The following is a 16,239-nucleotide window of genomic DNA, read 5'->3' as shown; positions in this document are numbered from 1 at the left end:
TATTTTTACCTCATTTCCATCCTACCACGGTTTTGAGGTTTACCTATGTTGCCGTATGCACGTCTAGACCATCGCTTTCAATTGCTGCACAGAGATCTGCAAGCGTGGGTTTGCCTACTCACCCAGGGATGACTCCCAGACTGGGCTCAACGCCTGGCCACCACAAAAAAAAAAAAAAAAAAATGCCATCAATGAACGTCTTCCTATGTTTCCATTATGAATCTTTCCTTGACATAGAGCAGGAGCAAATGACAGGTGATGAGGGTCTGACAGTTAAAAAGGTTAGACTTCAGAACAGGATCTAGGACCCAGGGAATGTGATTTAGACACATAGAAATTCATGTTTAGTGACATCTTCAGAAACATCCCTCAAATTCAAGTTCCCTGATGTTCAGACTGCTTATCTTAAGCATCAATAGTTACAGCTACAAATATTAACAATGCTTCTATTTTGAACTCAAAACTTAGATAGTGAATATTATTCTAACATAATTTCTTGCAAAGCCCCAAGTAATCAAAAAGCACAGGCGACTGGAATTTTCTCCTCACCATTCCATTTTTAAAAGAAATCCGATCCAATCCCAGGTTACAAGGACAGAAAACAGAGGGAATCTGTTTTATGATCATTGGTAATCATTCTGCCCTCTCCCAAATTCCTCAAAATTCACAGAAACCTTCATACACACGCTGAAAGAAAAGCGAGTTGGTATTGCTTAGAAAGACTGTCCTCAGTAAGGTTAGAAAAGAACAAGCAAACGAGGGTTCTCCTTATCGCCCAGGTGGCCACACACCCAGTCCATTTCTGCCCAGTTAGAGTCCTCCCTTGGGCGCTGGCAACATATGAGAAAAGAGGAAATGGCAAACAGGTGCAAAGAGAAGCATTTAGAGACACTTGGAGGGCGAACGGGTTCAATGGTCTTCAGGCTACAGGGGCCCCTGACTCTGCCACTAATGAGCTATGTGACCTTCCAGGCAAGTGACTTTGTAAGCCCGTGCCTTGGTGCCCTCCTCTCTAAAGGGAAGGAAATAACTGAACATTACTTCATAAGTAGGCTGTGAGGATTGCATGACTTAGTGGATATAAAGTGCTTGGCAAAGAACACTTTATTTGCCTGGAAAATCAGAAACACCCGATAAATGATATTTTTTGTTACAATAGAGCACCCGCTCTCTGCTGGGGCCTGTGCCGAACTCTGGAGATCGGAGATCGCCCTTATTTGAGAGAGAGAGAGAGGGCTTGAGCAGGGGACTGGCAGAGAGAGAGGGAGAGAGAAGCGCAAGCAGGCTCCGCACGGTGGGAGCAGAGCCCGCCGGGGGCCTAAACCCCTGACCATGAGATCATGACCTGAGCAGAAACCAAGAGGCAGATTCTTAACCGGCTGAGCCACCAAGGTGCCCCAGTAGCACGTGGTCTTTAAAAACAAAACAAAACATGAAGCAAGCAAGCAAACAAACAAATTTATCCCATGAAGCATTTGATGACTTACGGTCAGGTCAAGTCCATCTGTGGTCTTTATGAGAGTTTCAGGATCTGCACACACAGCCACGCAGTCCACCCCCCCCCCTCCCCCGCCATTGCTTCCTCAGATCTTCACCTGCAGCCACCCATGGTCCCCTTTGCCAGGGGCACCTTTTCCACGCCTTCTCTCCAGCCCCCTCTCTACATCTCCTCCAGGCTCAGTATGGGTGTCACTTCTTCGTGAAGTCTTCCCCCACCTCTTTCCTCCACCAGTCCGGGCTAAATAGTGAACTGCGGCCCCCAGGGCCCCCACCCCCAGTGTTATCACCCGCCACTACCCTGCAACTGCCATTGAACTGTCTGCCGCACCCTCCCCCCAGGCTTTTTACAGCACCATTCATGACCCAGTGCGATTGGCATGGCGCTTGCACAGAACTGGCTCTGGACAAGTAGGCACCGGGAGGCTAAACAAACATTGGATTGTAAATCATTTCCACTTGTACGCGTAAATCACTTTCACGGTCCATATATGGAGAGGTAGAAAGGCTTTCAAGCTTTTGGGGAGAGATGGTTAGAGTCCTCACCTGGAATATTCTAGAGCTCCAAGAGCCAGCACCATTACCTCAGTGGTACAGATCATGCACTCTGTTAAGGGCCTCTGGGCTGGAAGCATCCCGGTAAAAGTGTTCCTGGACCCTGATGGAGCAGGGGGTGAAGGTCAAGTGAAATTCAGTAGCAGGGTGAAGTAGTGTTCTAGCGCTGACGTCTACACCGTGACTCAGCCTGGGAGTCCGCGCCTTGGCTCTTCCTGGACGGCTTGGAGTCAGCCTGGGGCTGCCATTTTCAAGTCCGCCTGTCCCAGTGGGCTATCCATCCACTCTGTGACATACAGCCAGATGCTTCTTCCTGACGCCTTCTTTTCTGAAATCACCGGTGACAAACAGTTGTTTGAGTTTGATGCTCCTTTCCGAAAAAGTCTGAGCACAACACCACCTGTTAAATCAGTTATTTGCGGCTTGCGTGATGTGGTTGGATTTTAGTGGCTGCTGTGAATTGAGACGCTGCACATGTAGCAATCATTCCGGAGGCTGCGCTTTCTGCAAATATTGCCTGCTGATTGTAAGAGTGCATTGGTTTGGAATTCCCCCAGGAAAGACGATCGGGTGACCAGAGATTATGATGTTGCTTGTAGTTTAAACTTGGTGATTTTGCCTTCTACTTTGCTTAGTTTCCTCTAGTACTGGCTGCAAAAAAAAAAAAAAAAAAAAAAAGAAAAAGAAATTAGGTGTAAAATAAGTGTCGACACAAAGGAAGATCCAAATTCTTTCTCCTGAAAGAAACGCAAACTCTTTTCTCTCTATGCAGAGTGGCCACCCTGGGACCCACATAAAACACTTCGGCGAAATTCCGTAGGGGAATTTACCCTTGATGTTATACTTTGATCGCACATTGTCTTTGCTGGGAGCGGGAAAACCACAAAAGGCCCCGCTGGGATTCGAACCCAGGATCTCCTGTTTACTAGACAGGCGCTTTAACCAGCTAAGCCACGGAGCCGGCACGCCTGTCTGCTTCCAAATCGACACAGAAAAGGAATGATGTTTGCTTTCCTTGTGTGCATGTCTGCATTTTCCCACCACTGAGGGTCAGGAGCAGCCTAGAGGCTTCTCTAGGCCCAAAAGATGAATCAGTCCCCGCTTCGCCCCAGAAGACCTAAGAAACTGCGCGGCTGCAGGAAAACTGAGGCCCCTTCCCGCAGGCGCCGGAAGGCGTCTTGTCCCAGAAACTGCGGGGAGGGCGGTTCTCACGCCTCCGCGGGGAGTGTGACCCGGGGCCCCAGGGAGGGGACGCCCGGCTTTTCCACCACAACTCCTCCAGCACCGAGAACCGTTCCCTCGGGAAGCGAGCTCTGTGTTCTGCGTGTCACCGTCTTTAATGAAAACTCCAGTCATTCCTTACCCCATGGCTTTCCCTAAAATTGGGTTCCACCTGCCTGCTTCTGCTTATAATGCTAACTGGTGGAGTCCCACAGCCGCACCTTTAGAAATAGGAGACTTCATAATTAACATCTAGTTTTAGCAAGAGAGAGAGAAGCAGCCCCCTCTCCTCCGCAGCTACAGAGGGAGAGAAGCTTTCTTGTCCTAAAACTGGTCCAAAGGATTTGTTTTGATTAAGATGTCAAATTGAGAGCATTCACAAGAACTTCTACATTGTCATGGGGACTTGTGTGTTTGTCACTCTTCCCCAATTTATTCTATTCTCTGGAAAATAAATCTGTCCTTGGGAATAAGATTTGAACAAAGGGCGTTAGTGAAACTCCCAAGAGTTTACAAATTATTGCCATAACCCGAGAATGTAACTTCCCAGATGAAACCTCCAATTACGATTGGCTGTGTTGCCCGAAATCTGTTCTCCTGGGGATAATGCTGAAATCAGCCTTTCGGTATTTCTAAATTGTACCCACATTTGAAGGATTTCGCCGTCACACTCTAAAAGGCAGCCCTTGGCACTTAACCACCACCTCCACACAGTTGAGGGCTGGGGTATAAAAGCCCATGACTCTGCTAGATTTCTCATTGCAGTAAAAACCCTTGAAAGTCTATGAAACGTGAAATCGGTTTGAGCCTCCATGAAATAAGCACCTATTTCTTTAATATGATAAGATTAGCCATTATATTATTAGTGTGCTGGGAGCCAACATAATCATAAAGAGCACAGCCACACCTACTATGGCTTTGACCAAACTGTGGCAGATTATCACAAAGACAGCAGAGCGGTGAGTATTTGGTCGGGGTTTTTCCTTTGGTTGGTCACCAGCGGTCAAAATCTGCAGTGAAATGCTGCTAAGTCAAAGCAGCTGTTTAACAAGCCGCAGACAAATCTTGGGGGAAAAGCTGAGACTTAGAACAATCGCTTCCAGAACTCTGGGTGCGAATTCTCTCCTCTACGCAATCCCCAGGGTGGCCGGCAAAGCCCGTGGAAGGGCCTCTCACACTTGGCTCTGTTCCTCGCATCTGAAACTGAAGAAGGGCGGATCTCTGTGTCACAGACTGCTGCCAATAATGTAAAGAAACACGGGAGGGGCAGAGAGTGCCATTGTCCACGTGCTTGAGAGAGAAACCAGAAGAACAGTGCACTGCGATGGTTAGCTTGATGTGTGAACTTGGCTAGGCTGTACAGTGCCCAGTTATTCAACTGAACACTAATCTGGATGTTGCTGTAAAGATACTTTGTAAATATCTTCGTGGGTTAACGTGGTTACAACGAGTTGACTGTAAGATCCTCAGTAATACGGGTGAGCCAGCCAGCCGAACCAATGATTATTTCCCATGAGTTATTATTTCCAACCAGGTGAAAGGCTTTATTTAAAAGCAAAATGGAGGCTTCCCGGAGGAAGAAGAAATTCTGTCTTAAGACTGTAGCGTCAGCTCCTGCCTGAGATTTTCTAAACTACAGGCCTGCTCCGCAGATTTCAGACTCGCCAGGCTTTGAAATAGTCATTCATTCATTCGTTCATTCATTCATTCATTCATATTCTCTTACTAGTTCTGTTTTTTTATTCTGGACTCTGTGTCTCTGACTGATACAACCACTGAAGAAAAGACTGAACGCTAGAAACTGGAACTCTCAGAAAAGGTGACCCCTAGAAAGCTCTCCAAAAACAAAGTGAAAGCATGCCTCGGCTCCTGTCGGGTTGTGAGCATCGCGGAGAACTTGGAGGCCGCTGAAGCTTTCAAAACCTGCCCCGCGAAGGGAGGTCTCTGCAGACGCCGAGGAGAGAACATGTGGACGGGGCCTCCAGCTAGCTGAGTTGAAGCCCATTTGAGAGGTGCAAGACGCGACCCGCGGCTCCAGGGACGCCTTGGGGTCTGGCCTGCCTGCCCATCCTGGGTATGCGATGAGGGTAAAATAGAACCGAGAAGTACCCCGGTTTGCTTCATTTCTCAAAATTCAAGCGTGAGTGTTCGTGTTTCCAAACCGCTCTTGAGAACGGAAATCTCCTTTTGCTTCTTATAGGGAGGCGACAGTCTGTGAACTCGGATGGGAAAATAAATATTTATCTTGACCAACTTGATACTGAAATTTTGTGTTTTATTCCATCTGGAGTGTTGGCAACAAATTACTGTTGTATCTCAGCCCTTTTTATTTTGTCATTTTTGGAGATCACAAGTATTTCGCATCAAACTACAGTTGTTGCAAATTTCTTTAAATATCATGGATGCTCATTAGTGCTTTGAAATTACGGTATCGATTAGACCTGCTGTACATTGTCAGTGCATTAATAGAGGAGCAAAAATATCGCCACAGCATACGTTTTTAATATTTTGGTAACATATTTCAGTGTAACTGATTTCCCTTTGAAATCGTACGTATTTATCTTTTTTTCTTTCTAGCCGAAACGATTATTCTGTGAGGCAGTCCATAACCACCAAAGTGCCCTAGGCATACAAGTACAAAACCTGGCCAGAGGTCTCCTGTTCCATTGTCCAGGGGGAGATTCCTAACTAGGTCTACTATAAGGTGATGCAGAAAGAGCAGGAACACCTTTATTATTCTTAAGGGCCGTTGCAACCTTATGAACCGAAAACGACTATTTTCTACACTCAGTGGGTATGTTCTCAATGTCAGGCAGTTTCACTCGGTTAACAGCCGTCAGCTTTTCTGCGATGCTCACCCAGGCATGGAGACGACGATGACCTCTCAAGAATTCTGGAGACTGAAACGCACACCTGGGAGATGCTTACTCGCTTCCTGAGAAAGCGAACACGCGCAGTCACGCGTGCGAGCTGACGATGCCCCTTTCAAAGGTGTCAAATTGGGAGTCGCAGGCCCAGCGGTAGGCGCGCAGGCAAGCAGGTGCTTAGCACAGAGCCTTGCTTGGTAAGTACTGAAACCCATTTTTTAACGACCGAAGGAGAGACAAGAGAGCACGCCAGATCACGCCGCCCCACCACGACCTCCAAGTCCCAACAGATCACATCCACGGTCCTCGCAAGCGGGGGGTCTGTGCGCGCTCTCGCCCCTCCAGGCTCTTTTCCCTGATACCCGCGTTTCTCTCTCGTTAATCACCGTCTCCGCCGGGCCTTCCTGGTCTCCCCGGTCTTTTTGTTTTCCTCCAAATGCTCATCATGATTATTCTCCTTATGTAGTGCTTCCCTGTCATCTTGTCGATGGACAAGGGACCACATCGCTTTTCTTCAGGGCTCCACTTCCAGCGCCTCCGACGGTAACACTGGTTGCGGGGCGAACGCGTGGATGGCGAGGTGTCGCGGGCGGAGAAGACGCCGCGGAGGGGAGCACGGACGCCACGGAGCGAGCAGCCGGCCGCAGGTGACCGGCCGGGAGCCCAGCGGGCCAGCGGGGAGCGCGGCCCGGGCGCGAGCGCGCCTCGCCTGGACCCGCCGGCGCCTGCGTCCTCACGAAAGTATCCGCGGCGGCAGACGCCTCCGTGCGGGCCAGTGGCGCAATGGATAACGCGTCTGACTACGGATCAGAAGATTCCAGGTTCGACTCCTGGCTGGCTCGAGGCGGGGCGTGCTATTTTGCCTCTCCCTGGCAGAGCACCGCGGCGCGCCGTGGAGCCCGAAAACTCGGGCACGGCGACATGTGCCTTGCAGGTTCTCCGGGGCCAAGGAGCGCCGCAGTTGCCGCAGCTGGGGGGGGGTCCTCACGCCCCTGCACAGCAAGTTCCGCGTCTCGGCCACGCGGTGGCGCTGAGCAGCCCGAGGCCTGTGCATGGTCCCGGGGCGTGCCTATTCCGATTGAGAAGTAACCGAGAAGGGTCGCTCGTGAGCACTGAAGCCTCTCTTCTGTTTTCTCCCAATCTGGGCATTTCCAGAATAAACTGTTATGGATTTGGCTTCGAGTCTGTACACTGCGAGGGTCTGGCCCGCGCTCTTCACGGGCTCGTGTGGCGCGAAGAAGACGGGTGCACGGACGCATGCGCACACAAACGACACTCGTTTGCAGGAATCGGGCAGGCCGGGCGGCGTGTTCTGCAGAGAGAACTGCTCTCTCAGAGAGCCTCCCGCCGTCGCGTTTCCGTAGTGTAGTGGTTATCACGTTCGCCTCACACGCGAAAGGTCCCCGGTTCGAAACCGGGCGGAAACAAAGCTTTCTTTTTCTTCTCTCCGTTTTGTAGCGAATTCCTTAAAATTTTGTTTCCTTTAATTTCTAAAACTCTCAGGTCTTCTTTCATACGTTCCCGCCTTCCGTCGTCTTGTCGCCGGGCCGTGGTGCGGAGGCGGCCCCGCCCGAGCTGGGCCGGGGTCCCGCGGACCCGGGCGGCGGCCTGACGTCTCGCGAGCGGAGACGCGGCTCTCCCCCGCTCGCACGCGGCCGCGCGGCCGCCCGCAGCCCCGGAAGCGGTTCCTCGCCGCCCGCCGCCTTCCTGTTCCCGGCGGGGCCCGCTCGGCGCGTCCGCCCCCGGCCCCGCGGCCCGCGCCGGCCCCGCCCCAGCCGAGGGCACCGGCGCCCGGGCCGCGGCTGGGAGCCCCGCGCCTGTCGGACGGCCGCGGGACTCGGGTGCGCCGCCGAGGCGGTCGTGTACCGGGGGCCCTCCCGCCGCCGCGCCTCCGGAATCACGGTGTGTCCGCCGGCCCGGGCGTGAGTCTCTGGGAAGGGGCGGAATTCCGGCGGCGCGTCGCCCGGACGCTGGGGGGGGGGGCGGCCGGGGGGCCGAAGGGACCGCGCCGGCCGGGCCGTGGCGGGTGGGTTGGCCTGGCCCACCCCCCTCGGCGTCCGTCTCCCCCACTCCCGGGGGCCTCACCTGCGGGAAGCCCCCCTCCCCGCCGCCCCGGGGACCCCGGAGGCCCGGGTCTGCCTGCGCTTTGGCCTTCTGCCCTCCCCGCCCGAAGAAAGTTAAGAAACGGACCCGCGGTGGGTTCTGCGTGTCGCCTCGAAGCTTGGGGTCACGGGCCGCACCTGCTCGGAATCGGGTCTTGAGCCCCGGTGTTTGGCCTCTGACCTCGGACCCCTGGTCTGCTTGCGTGTTAATTGGATCCATCAAAGGCTTTTCTGGCACAGGAGTCTCGGTATCCCACCCGACGGCCTCAGGATTTCCTTCGTAGATGATTATTACTACCACCACCACACTGCTTCCGTTATTTCTATTAGGGCTGCTTTTAAGGGTCGGCTAAGCCTAGTCTCCCAGTCCGCGGGGCTCTGGGTTCCCTGACATGACTGATGCCAATGTGATGTGTTTACGGGCGTAAGAAAGGGCAGTCTTTACCTAATGAGCTTTCCTTCTCTCTCTCCCTCCTCCATTTTCATCCTGTCTCTGACAAAAAAAAAGACATGATTTTATCATCTTGTTAATTCCCTCGTTAGCAAGACAATAAGGTTTGGCAGGTGGCCGATAGAAACTTGTCTAAGACATTTCCATTTACAGTCTCTTCCCTGCCACTCAGAAGTAGGAGGGAGTTCATGTGCCCAGAAAGCAGGCCGGGGTCTCAGGGGCCTGGGAGATGTTGGAGATTTGTCCTCGGATGCCAGTGGGCGGGAACACCGAAGCGAGTGTGCCCCAAGCCAACCAGTTGCAAATGGGTGACAGTTTCGTTTAGAAACCCGTGGCTCTCTGCTTCTCTTCAGACCAGGAGAACCCTGGCAAGATGCAGCTGCCCTACCCTTTTAGACACTCTGCCCTCTCTCACCTTTCCCTCCCCCAGGGCCCCTCACTTAACCCCAGATGGAAGCTCGGGCTGCAGGCCCTGACTGATCACGTCGTCTGGCAGGTGGAGAACAGACAGGCCCTAGATGGCGGCTGACGCCAGGTGGGCTCTTGTCCCGCGGCTCGCCTTGCACACCATCTTTTCTTCGGTCATGTCCTTTATTGTCCCTTCCCCAAACTTGGTGTTAGCAGCCTTCTTCCAGGTCTCCCGTCCAGCCCCAAAGCACTATCTTGCCCTGAGTAAGAGGCAGAGAGAAGGTGGCCTTGCGACTTTGGGGGTGGGATTGAGACCAGAACCCAAGGTAGAACTGGCTCCCAGAAATCCCGATCAGTAAATGCTGCTAAAATGCGCCCTGTGCGAGTCTGCTGGGAATGGGGTGGGGCATGTGTTGGATGGGGCGGGATCTGCTCCGTGGATACTGGAGACAGGCTTGCGAGGAAAGAGAAGAAACCATATGGGGGAAGGATTTTGAGAGCTGTGCCAAGCCTCACAGGGAATCTCACCCGGGATGTGCTCTAGGTCAGTGGGGTCTTTGCACTCGCCCCTCCTGCGTTAATGTGCAGGAGCTGTGTGACAAAATGCCACAGGCCGCGTGTCGGAAACAACAGAAATGTATCTTCTCCCAGTTCTAAAGGCTGGAAGTCCGGCATCAGGATGTTGACAGGTTTGGTTTCTTCCCAAGCCTCTCTCCGTAGCTTGGATGGTCACCCCTCTGTGTTGTCTGTGTCCCGATCCCCTCTTATAAGGACAGGAATGCTGTCGGATCGGGGCCCACCCATACGTCCTCATTTTACCTTAACTGCCTTTTTAAAGGCCCTGCCTCCAACTGCAGTCACGGTGTGAGGTCCTGGGGGTCAGGACTTCTACCTATGAATTGGGGGGGGGGGGTGGGGTGCAAATTCAGCTCACTTCTGGAGACTGAGATGGATGTATCACATATCCTGTTGACACAGTTTGGAGAATCCCCAGCAGTGCGTCTCCCAGAGGATTATAGCACAGCTGCCTCGAAGTCGGCGTTAGCAGGTTTCTCCTGCACATGAAAGCTAGGATTTACTCTTCATTTGACTATTAGGTGTTTTAAGCTATTTCTGCCAGTTAATTTAGACTTCCTAGGTCTCTTGCTAATGGAAAAATGCACATCTTCGTAGCTAACAGAAGCATTTTAAGGAAAGGCTGCTGCCTCTCCCCCGGGGGCTGCTGAGGGAGAGGGAGCCTCGACCTTACAGAACAAGCAGTCTGGTTAAATGAAGAGTTCTCCCGTGAGGTGTGCAACCTGGGAGAGAGTGATTCAGAATCTCACTGTGTTCCCGTTCTGTTCTCTGTTACGATAACACTTCCAAGGACAAAGCTGTATTCACAAAGGGGAACTGTTAAAATTCCTAAAACTTGAAACACTGTTGCCCTGTCTTGATCATTTCTTGCCCTGGAGATAGCCATGGGAAGTCCTATTTCTGGATTCCCGCAGTTACAACATTAGGTAGATTTATCTGCCAGCCCGTAATAGTTCTTCCCTCTGACGTACACGATGGAATGTTTGTCGCCCTGTGAATTCTATATTTTATTGTCTGACAAATTATTTCTTCTTGTTTTTATTCTTAAAATATGGGGGGGGGGGTTGTTTTGTTTTTTTGAATCAGTAGACTTCATTTTTTTTTTAAAGAACAGTTTTAGTCTTTCAGACAAATTGAGCAGAAAGTACAGTGTCTCCTATTATTAAAGTTTCTCTTCTTATTAACAACTTGCACTGGCGTGGTACATGTGTTAGAATCGATGAGCCAGGATTTCCACATAATTACCTGAAGTCCACAGTCTACATTCGGCCTCCCTCTTTGTATACAGTGGAGTTTTGCTAAATGCCTAATGTCACGTACCCACCATTACGGTAACACACAGAATGGTTTCACTGCCCTCAAAAGCCCCCTGTACGCGGGGCGCCTGGGTGGCTCGATCGGTTAGGCGTCCGACTTCGGCTCAGGTCATGAGTTCGAACCCCGCATTGGGCTCTGCGCTGACAGCTCAGAGCCTGGAGCCTGCTTCGGATTCTGTCTCCCTCTCTCTCTGCACCTCCCCTGTCCATGCTCTGTCTCTCTCTGTCTCAGAGATGAGTAAACATTAAGAAAAAATTTTTTAAAAATAATTATGCCAGGACAACAGGGATAAACCCAGCCACCCTAGCACCAGACCAAATGATTTTCATGCCGTAAAAGATCTCTCAACGTTGGTTCCTTCATCTTAAGAGCAGCTGTCTCCCTGCCTGTCCCTCTCCAGGCACACCGTCACCACACGCAGCGTTAGCCTGTGGGATCTCTAGCATCCTCAGTTATTTTCTTTAAAAATCATTTTCTGTGTTGTGCCAGAATTTGGGTTAAAAAACACACACACACACCTTTTGTTCTCTAAGAATTGTTCAAGCATTTCTTTAGTGGTGCGTTTGGGAGAGGAAATAAAAAGAGGATAAATTAGGCCTAAGTTCACGGAATGTCTGGGGACGCGTGTCCTCGGGTGAGGGCGGGCGAGTCCCCTGGGCCAGCAGACCCATGCTGCGCTTCTGTGGCAGCAGGGGCTTCGTGACCCTCAGGAATTTAGAATATTTAGAGGCGGGCGAAGGGCGCTGCAAGGGGAGAGAAGGGTCCTGCTAATTTCACATTAGCTTTTCACTGCATTGCTGTTCAGCATGAGAATACAACTGTCCCTCCTGTTCATATCCTTCCCTGTTCCCAAAGTCCCTTACCAGGTCCCAAGGGCAATACTGACTGATTCGGGCACTTTGGCTCTTTCTTCTTTATGCTAATATATTTCTCCCTCTATTGCACAAGGAGGAAGGGAGAAACAAAATTTTCAGCGGCTCTGGTCATGGTGAAAAAGTGGGGAGAAAAATGGCTAATTTGATACTTTAGCACAATTTACAGGTGGGTCCTTTTGTTAGCCAAGGAACATAAAATCAAAACCAGGTTTGCTCAAGGATCAGGTTTGCCCACGAAGTATCTAGATAGTGAGGTCCAGCAAAAACAACACAACAGAACTTTGGAGCAGTTTAGGGACAAGGTAATCTTTTTTTTTTTTTTTTCCCCCCTCAAAACGTTGTGGAGTGGGGCAGGGCAGAGGTTACAGAATTCCCCAGGGAATGTGTTCAAGGGTGGGGGGTGGGCAGAGGTCTGAGCCACTAGACTTGGCCTAAAGCTTTAAATTTTTTTTTTAACATTTATTTACTTTTGAGACAGAGAGAGAGCATGAACAGGGGAGGGTCAGAGAGAGGGGGAGACACAGAATCCGAAACAGGCTCCAGGCTCCGAGCTGTCAGCACAGAGCCCGACGCGGGGCTCAAACTCACGGAGTGAGAGATCATGACCTGAGCCGAAGTCGGCCGCTCAACTGACTGAGCCACCCAGGCACCCCTTGGCCTAAAGCTTTAAAAGAGTTCCCATGCCACTTGGGAATGGCAGCCACAGCCCCGGGTCCTAATTACCCGACCCCAAATAAATCACCTTCTGTTCTGTGTGCTCCTGTCCCACCCCCAGTCCAAGGAAGAGAGTGCTACCTCACCCCTTCCTCTGGACCCCCACCCCGTCTCCAGCCACCGGCTCTTTCTCGACTCCCGTCGATGTGGCTCTTGTCCCGATTTTTACCTTTATCCCTTATTTTGTTGTCGTTGTTGTTTTCTGTTTTGGTTTTACTACATGCTTGCGGTGTAGACATGTCATTTGGCTGTATGCTTGTCAGTGGATCTATACTGTACATATTTGGCAATCTGTTGTTTTTGCTCAACATTACGTGCTTGAGATTCATCCTAATCTCTTCGTTTCTGCTGCTGACTCGCGTTCTTTTGCAGCGGTGCTAATAATGGATTGATCTCTTCTGCTACTGAAAGGCCAGTGGGTGGTGTAGAGGTTCGTAAACATTCTCATAGGGATTTCCTGTGTTCATCTCCAAGAATTCCTCTAGGTAAACACCCAGAAGTGAAATTGCTTTTCAGGATATTTTCAAATTTAATACACTAATTTACACACAAATAAACAGCACAGCCCAGCAGTGCATGATGCTTTAATTGTCTGCTGGGCGCTTGATTTTGTCAGGCCATTTAGTTTCCACCAATTTGATGGCCGTGAAATGTCAGTGTGTCTTTCTCTGTGTTACTAGTGAGGTTGGGCATACTCGTACGTGCTTATTCACCATTCGTGCTGCTTCTAAGAAGTTCGTGTTAACACTTTTGCTCATTGTTTTAAAATTTTCATTTTGCCCTTCTCTCATGGATCTGTAGCCATTCTTTTTTTTTTTTTTTTTTAATTTCTTAATGTTTATTTTTGAGAGACAGAACACAACTTGGGGAGGGGCAGAGAGAGGGCAGGACACAGAATCCCAAGCAGGCTCCAGGCTCCGAGATGTCGGCACAGAGACCCACACGGGGCTCGAACTCGTGAACTCTAAGATCATGACCTGAGCCCAAGTTGGAGGTTCCACTGACTGAACCCAGGCGCCCCAGGAATTCTTTGTATATTCTGGATTCGGATCCCTTGTCAGTTCTGTGTGTTAGGAATATCTTTGCCCAGCTTGGAACCTATCCTTTTACTTTTTTATACTATCTTCGATTTGTACAAGTTCTTCATTTTAATACAGTCAACCTTGAATTCTAATGTAGTTCCATCTGTCCGTCCATCCCGTAATGGCTTACACGCTTTGTGTTTGTTACAGAAATCTTCCCGGAAGCAGCGTGAGGAAGGCAGAAGCCGCCGCCCTCCCTGGCCTGGCGAAGCCACCCGCCACCATGCCCAAGAGAAAGGCAAAAGGCGATGCTAAAGGTGACAAAGCCAAGGTGAAGGGTGAGCCGCAGAGGAGATCCGCGCGGCTGTCTGCCAAACCCGCTCCCCCAAAACCGGAAGCCCGGCCTCCAAAGGCCGCTGCCAGGAAGGCCGAGAAGCGGCCCAAGGGGAGAAAGGGGAAAGCAGAGGGCGACAGGGTTGGGGACAAGGCCGGGGACAAGGCCGGGAAGAACCCGGACCCTTCCACGGCCCCGTCACAGAAAGCAGAAGGCAGCGGGGACGCCAAATGAAATGTACTTTTTTCCCAACTCACCTTCTAGTGACTCTGCTGTTCGAGATACTGTCTGTCTTCAATCAACTTTTATAAAAGTGTAGAACTTGGGCTCTTATTTCCGACTTCCGCCGTTGGCATACAAGACGCATTGTTGTTGTCCCCCGTGGAAAGCGCAAATCCCGCTGACAGAACGTCTCCGGGGCCCGATTGAAATGGGGGGGGATGGCGCCTGCGTCCTCACTGTTGAAGATTATTCCTGGTTCCCGGGAGGGGTCTCGTGTCAGCCCCCCGGGCTCAGAAGCCTTCCGGCACGGAGAAGCAAAACCTCACGGCTTCTCTCCCGAGGCGAGCAGCATGCACTGGCCTTCCTGGAATAGTCATGACGCGGCCTTGGCACCCCCAGCCTCCTGTCGGGTGATCACACCCAGGCCTTCTGGCCATAACATCAAGATGGCCTTGCCCCAAAGAGCCAGGATTCCTGTGTGTAGTTGGCGGGCGATCCCAGTGGCCATCCTGCACTTTTTAGCTCCTCTCCCCCACGTCAGAGTTGACCCGTGAAAAGATCTCACGTACCTCATGCGAACTATCCACGCCTCCCGAGAACGTCACCTTTTCAGAAGAGCAACAGAAGACTGTTGACTTGGGGGGGGCGGGAGGGGGGGAGTTTGAATGTTGTCGGGTGTTGTGTGGATCGATTGTCACCCGTGTCCTCCTGGACGTGGCTGGTCCTGAAAAGTATCTTATAAAAGCTGAATACATATTAGCCTGGTGGGAGGGGGATCATTTCCTACCCACAGCCCTAGGGATCTTCTTTACTGCACCTTAAACAGGGTTTTACGTTTCACACTTGTCCGCAGTCTTCTCTGCACTGATCGGCGTGCCAAGTACGAGATAGAAGTTCCATGTAATATTTTGTCCAGGTGGATAAGCAGTGGTCGTCGCTGCACCATTTTCTGAAGAGTTCATTCCTTCCCGTGGATCCGGAACACCAGCTCTTTCGAAAATGGAGTCTCTTGGGGGTGGGTGGGTGCGGGGCAGGGCGGGTGTGGATGCTCTTCTGACTCACTGGTCAGTTTGCCCAACCCCACGGCAGTGCAATATAGTCCTGAGCACTACAGCTTTTAGAAAGAGGTCTCGGTATCTCAGGACAGATCTCACCTCCAGCTCCAAAATAAAATCTCCACCAAACTTGTCTTCTTCGGGAGCATCGTGGCCATTCTCAGCCGTTTGCTAACGGCTTTTAGAATTAGATTTGCTACAACTTTTAGAATTAGATTAATCAGGCCTTTTATTTTTAAATGTTTTTTAATGTTTATTCATTTTTGAGAGACAGAGAGAGACAGAGTGTGCGTAGGGGAGGGGCAGAGAGAGAGGGAGACACAGAATCCCAAGCAGGCTCCAGGCTCTGAGCTGTCAGCACGGAGCCTGATGTGTGGCTCGAACTCACGAATCGCGAGATCGTGACCTCAGCCGACGTCGGACGCTTAGCCGACTGAGCCACCCAGGCGCCCCTAGATTGACCAGTTCTAAAACAAAACAAAAATGCTGGAATTTTTATTGGATTTGTATTGAATTCATAGACTAATTACAATGTTGAGTCTTCCCTTGAACACGATGTAGCTCTTCATTTATTTAACCTTTTTAAGTGTCTTTCAATAAAGTTTTATAATTTTCTCCATAAATGTCTATTGTTAATATTTCCTAGGGACTTTATACTTTTTTATGCTATTTTTGTGGTATATTTTTAGTTCCTGCATTTTCTAACTAGTTGATTTTCGTATCCAGCATCTTTGCTGAACTCCCATTCGTGTAATATGTGTGTATATTCTTTTGGGCTTTCTACATAAGTAAACCATATGTTGTGTATATGCAAACAGTTTTGCTTCTACACAATGTTATTCCCTTTTTTACTCTTTCTAACGCTGGGCATCGTCCAAGTTGCTAGGGGCACAGCAACGAACAAAACAAAGGCGGCTTTCGCCAAGCTCCTATTCTGGTGGGGGGAGGGGTAGAAAATACCCAAACTTATGTGACGAGGGGCCTTAAAAGTGGGTGCTATGTAGATAGGGTGGTTAGGGACGT

The 16,239-nt window shown here is 50.6% G+C and overlaps 1 protein-coding gene and 3 non-coding genes across 7 annotated transcripts; 3 read left to right on the top strand and 1 right to left on the bottom strand.

Moving 5' to 3' along the window:
- Window positions 1-2,939: 2,939 nt before the first annotated feature.
- TRNAT-AGU (transfer RNA threonine (anticodon AGU)) lies at window positions 2,940-3,013 on the bottom strand. The gene has a single exon. It is a non-coding gene; the product is annotated as a tRNA-Thr (tRNA).
- Window positions 3,014-6,909: 3,896 nt separating this feature from the next.
- TRNAR-ACG (transfer RNA arginine (anticodon ACG)) lies at window positions 6,910-6,982 on the top strand. The gene has a single exon. It is a non-coding gene; the product is annotated as a tRNA-Arg (tRNA).
- Window positions 6,983-7,494: 512 nt separating this feature from the next.
- Window positions 7,495-7,567, top strand: TRNAV-CAC (transfer RNA valine (anticodon CAC)). The gene has a single exon. It is a non-coding gene; the product is annotated as a tRNA-Val (tRNA).
- A 264-nt stretch (window positions 7,568-7,831) lies between these two features.
- Window positions 7,832-15,839, top strand: HMGN4 (high mobility group nucleosomal binding domain 4). 4 transcript variants are annotated; one of them, XM_019425214.2, is made up of 2 exons: window positions 7,832-8,062; window positions 13,816-15,839. In XM_019425214.2, the coding sequence occupies exon 2, from the start codon at window positions 13,889-13,891 to the stop codon at window positions 14,171-14,173; it is 285 nt and encodes a 94-aa protein (XP_019280759.2). In that variant the 5' UTR covers window positions 7,832-8,062; window positions 13,816-13,888; the 3' UTR covers window positions 14,174-15,839. The 4 variants fall into 4 exon arrangements, with proteins under 4 accessions (XP_019280759.2, XP_019280760.2, XP_019280757.2 ...); XM_019425215.2 differs by having other exon boundaries at window positions 7,834-8,042; XM_019425212.2 differs by lacking the exon at window positions 7,832-8,062 and adding an exon at window positions 8,636-9,790.
- The last annotated feature ends 400 nt before the right edge of the window (window positions 15,840-16,239 follow it).

The sequence above is a fragment of the Panthera pardus genome, unplaced genomic scaffold (genome assembly GCF_024362965.1).
Source record: "Panthera pardus isolate Hobbes unplaced genomic scaffold, ASM2436296v1 HiC_scaffold_17, whole genome shotgun sequence".
Lineage (NCBI taxonomy): Eukaryota > Metazoa > Chordata > Mammalia > Carnivora > Felidae > Panthera > Panthera pardus.
This window is presented reverse-complemented; position numbering and strand designations above follow the sequence as displayed.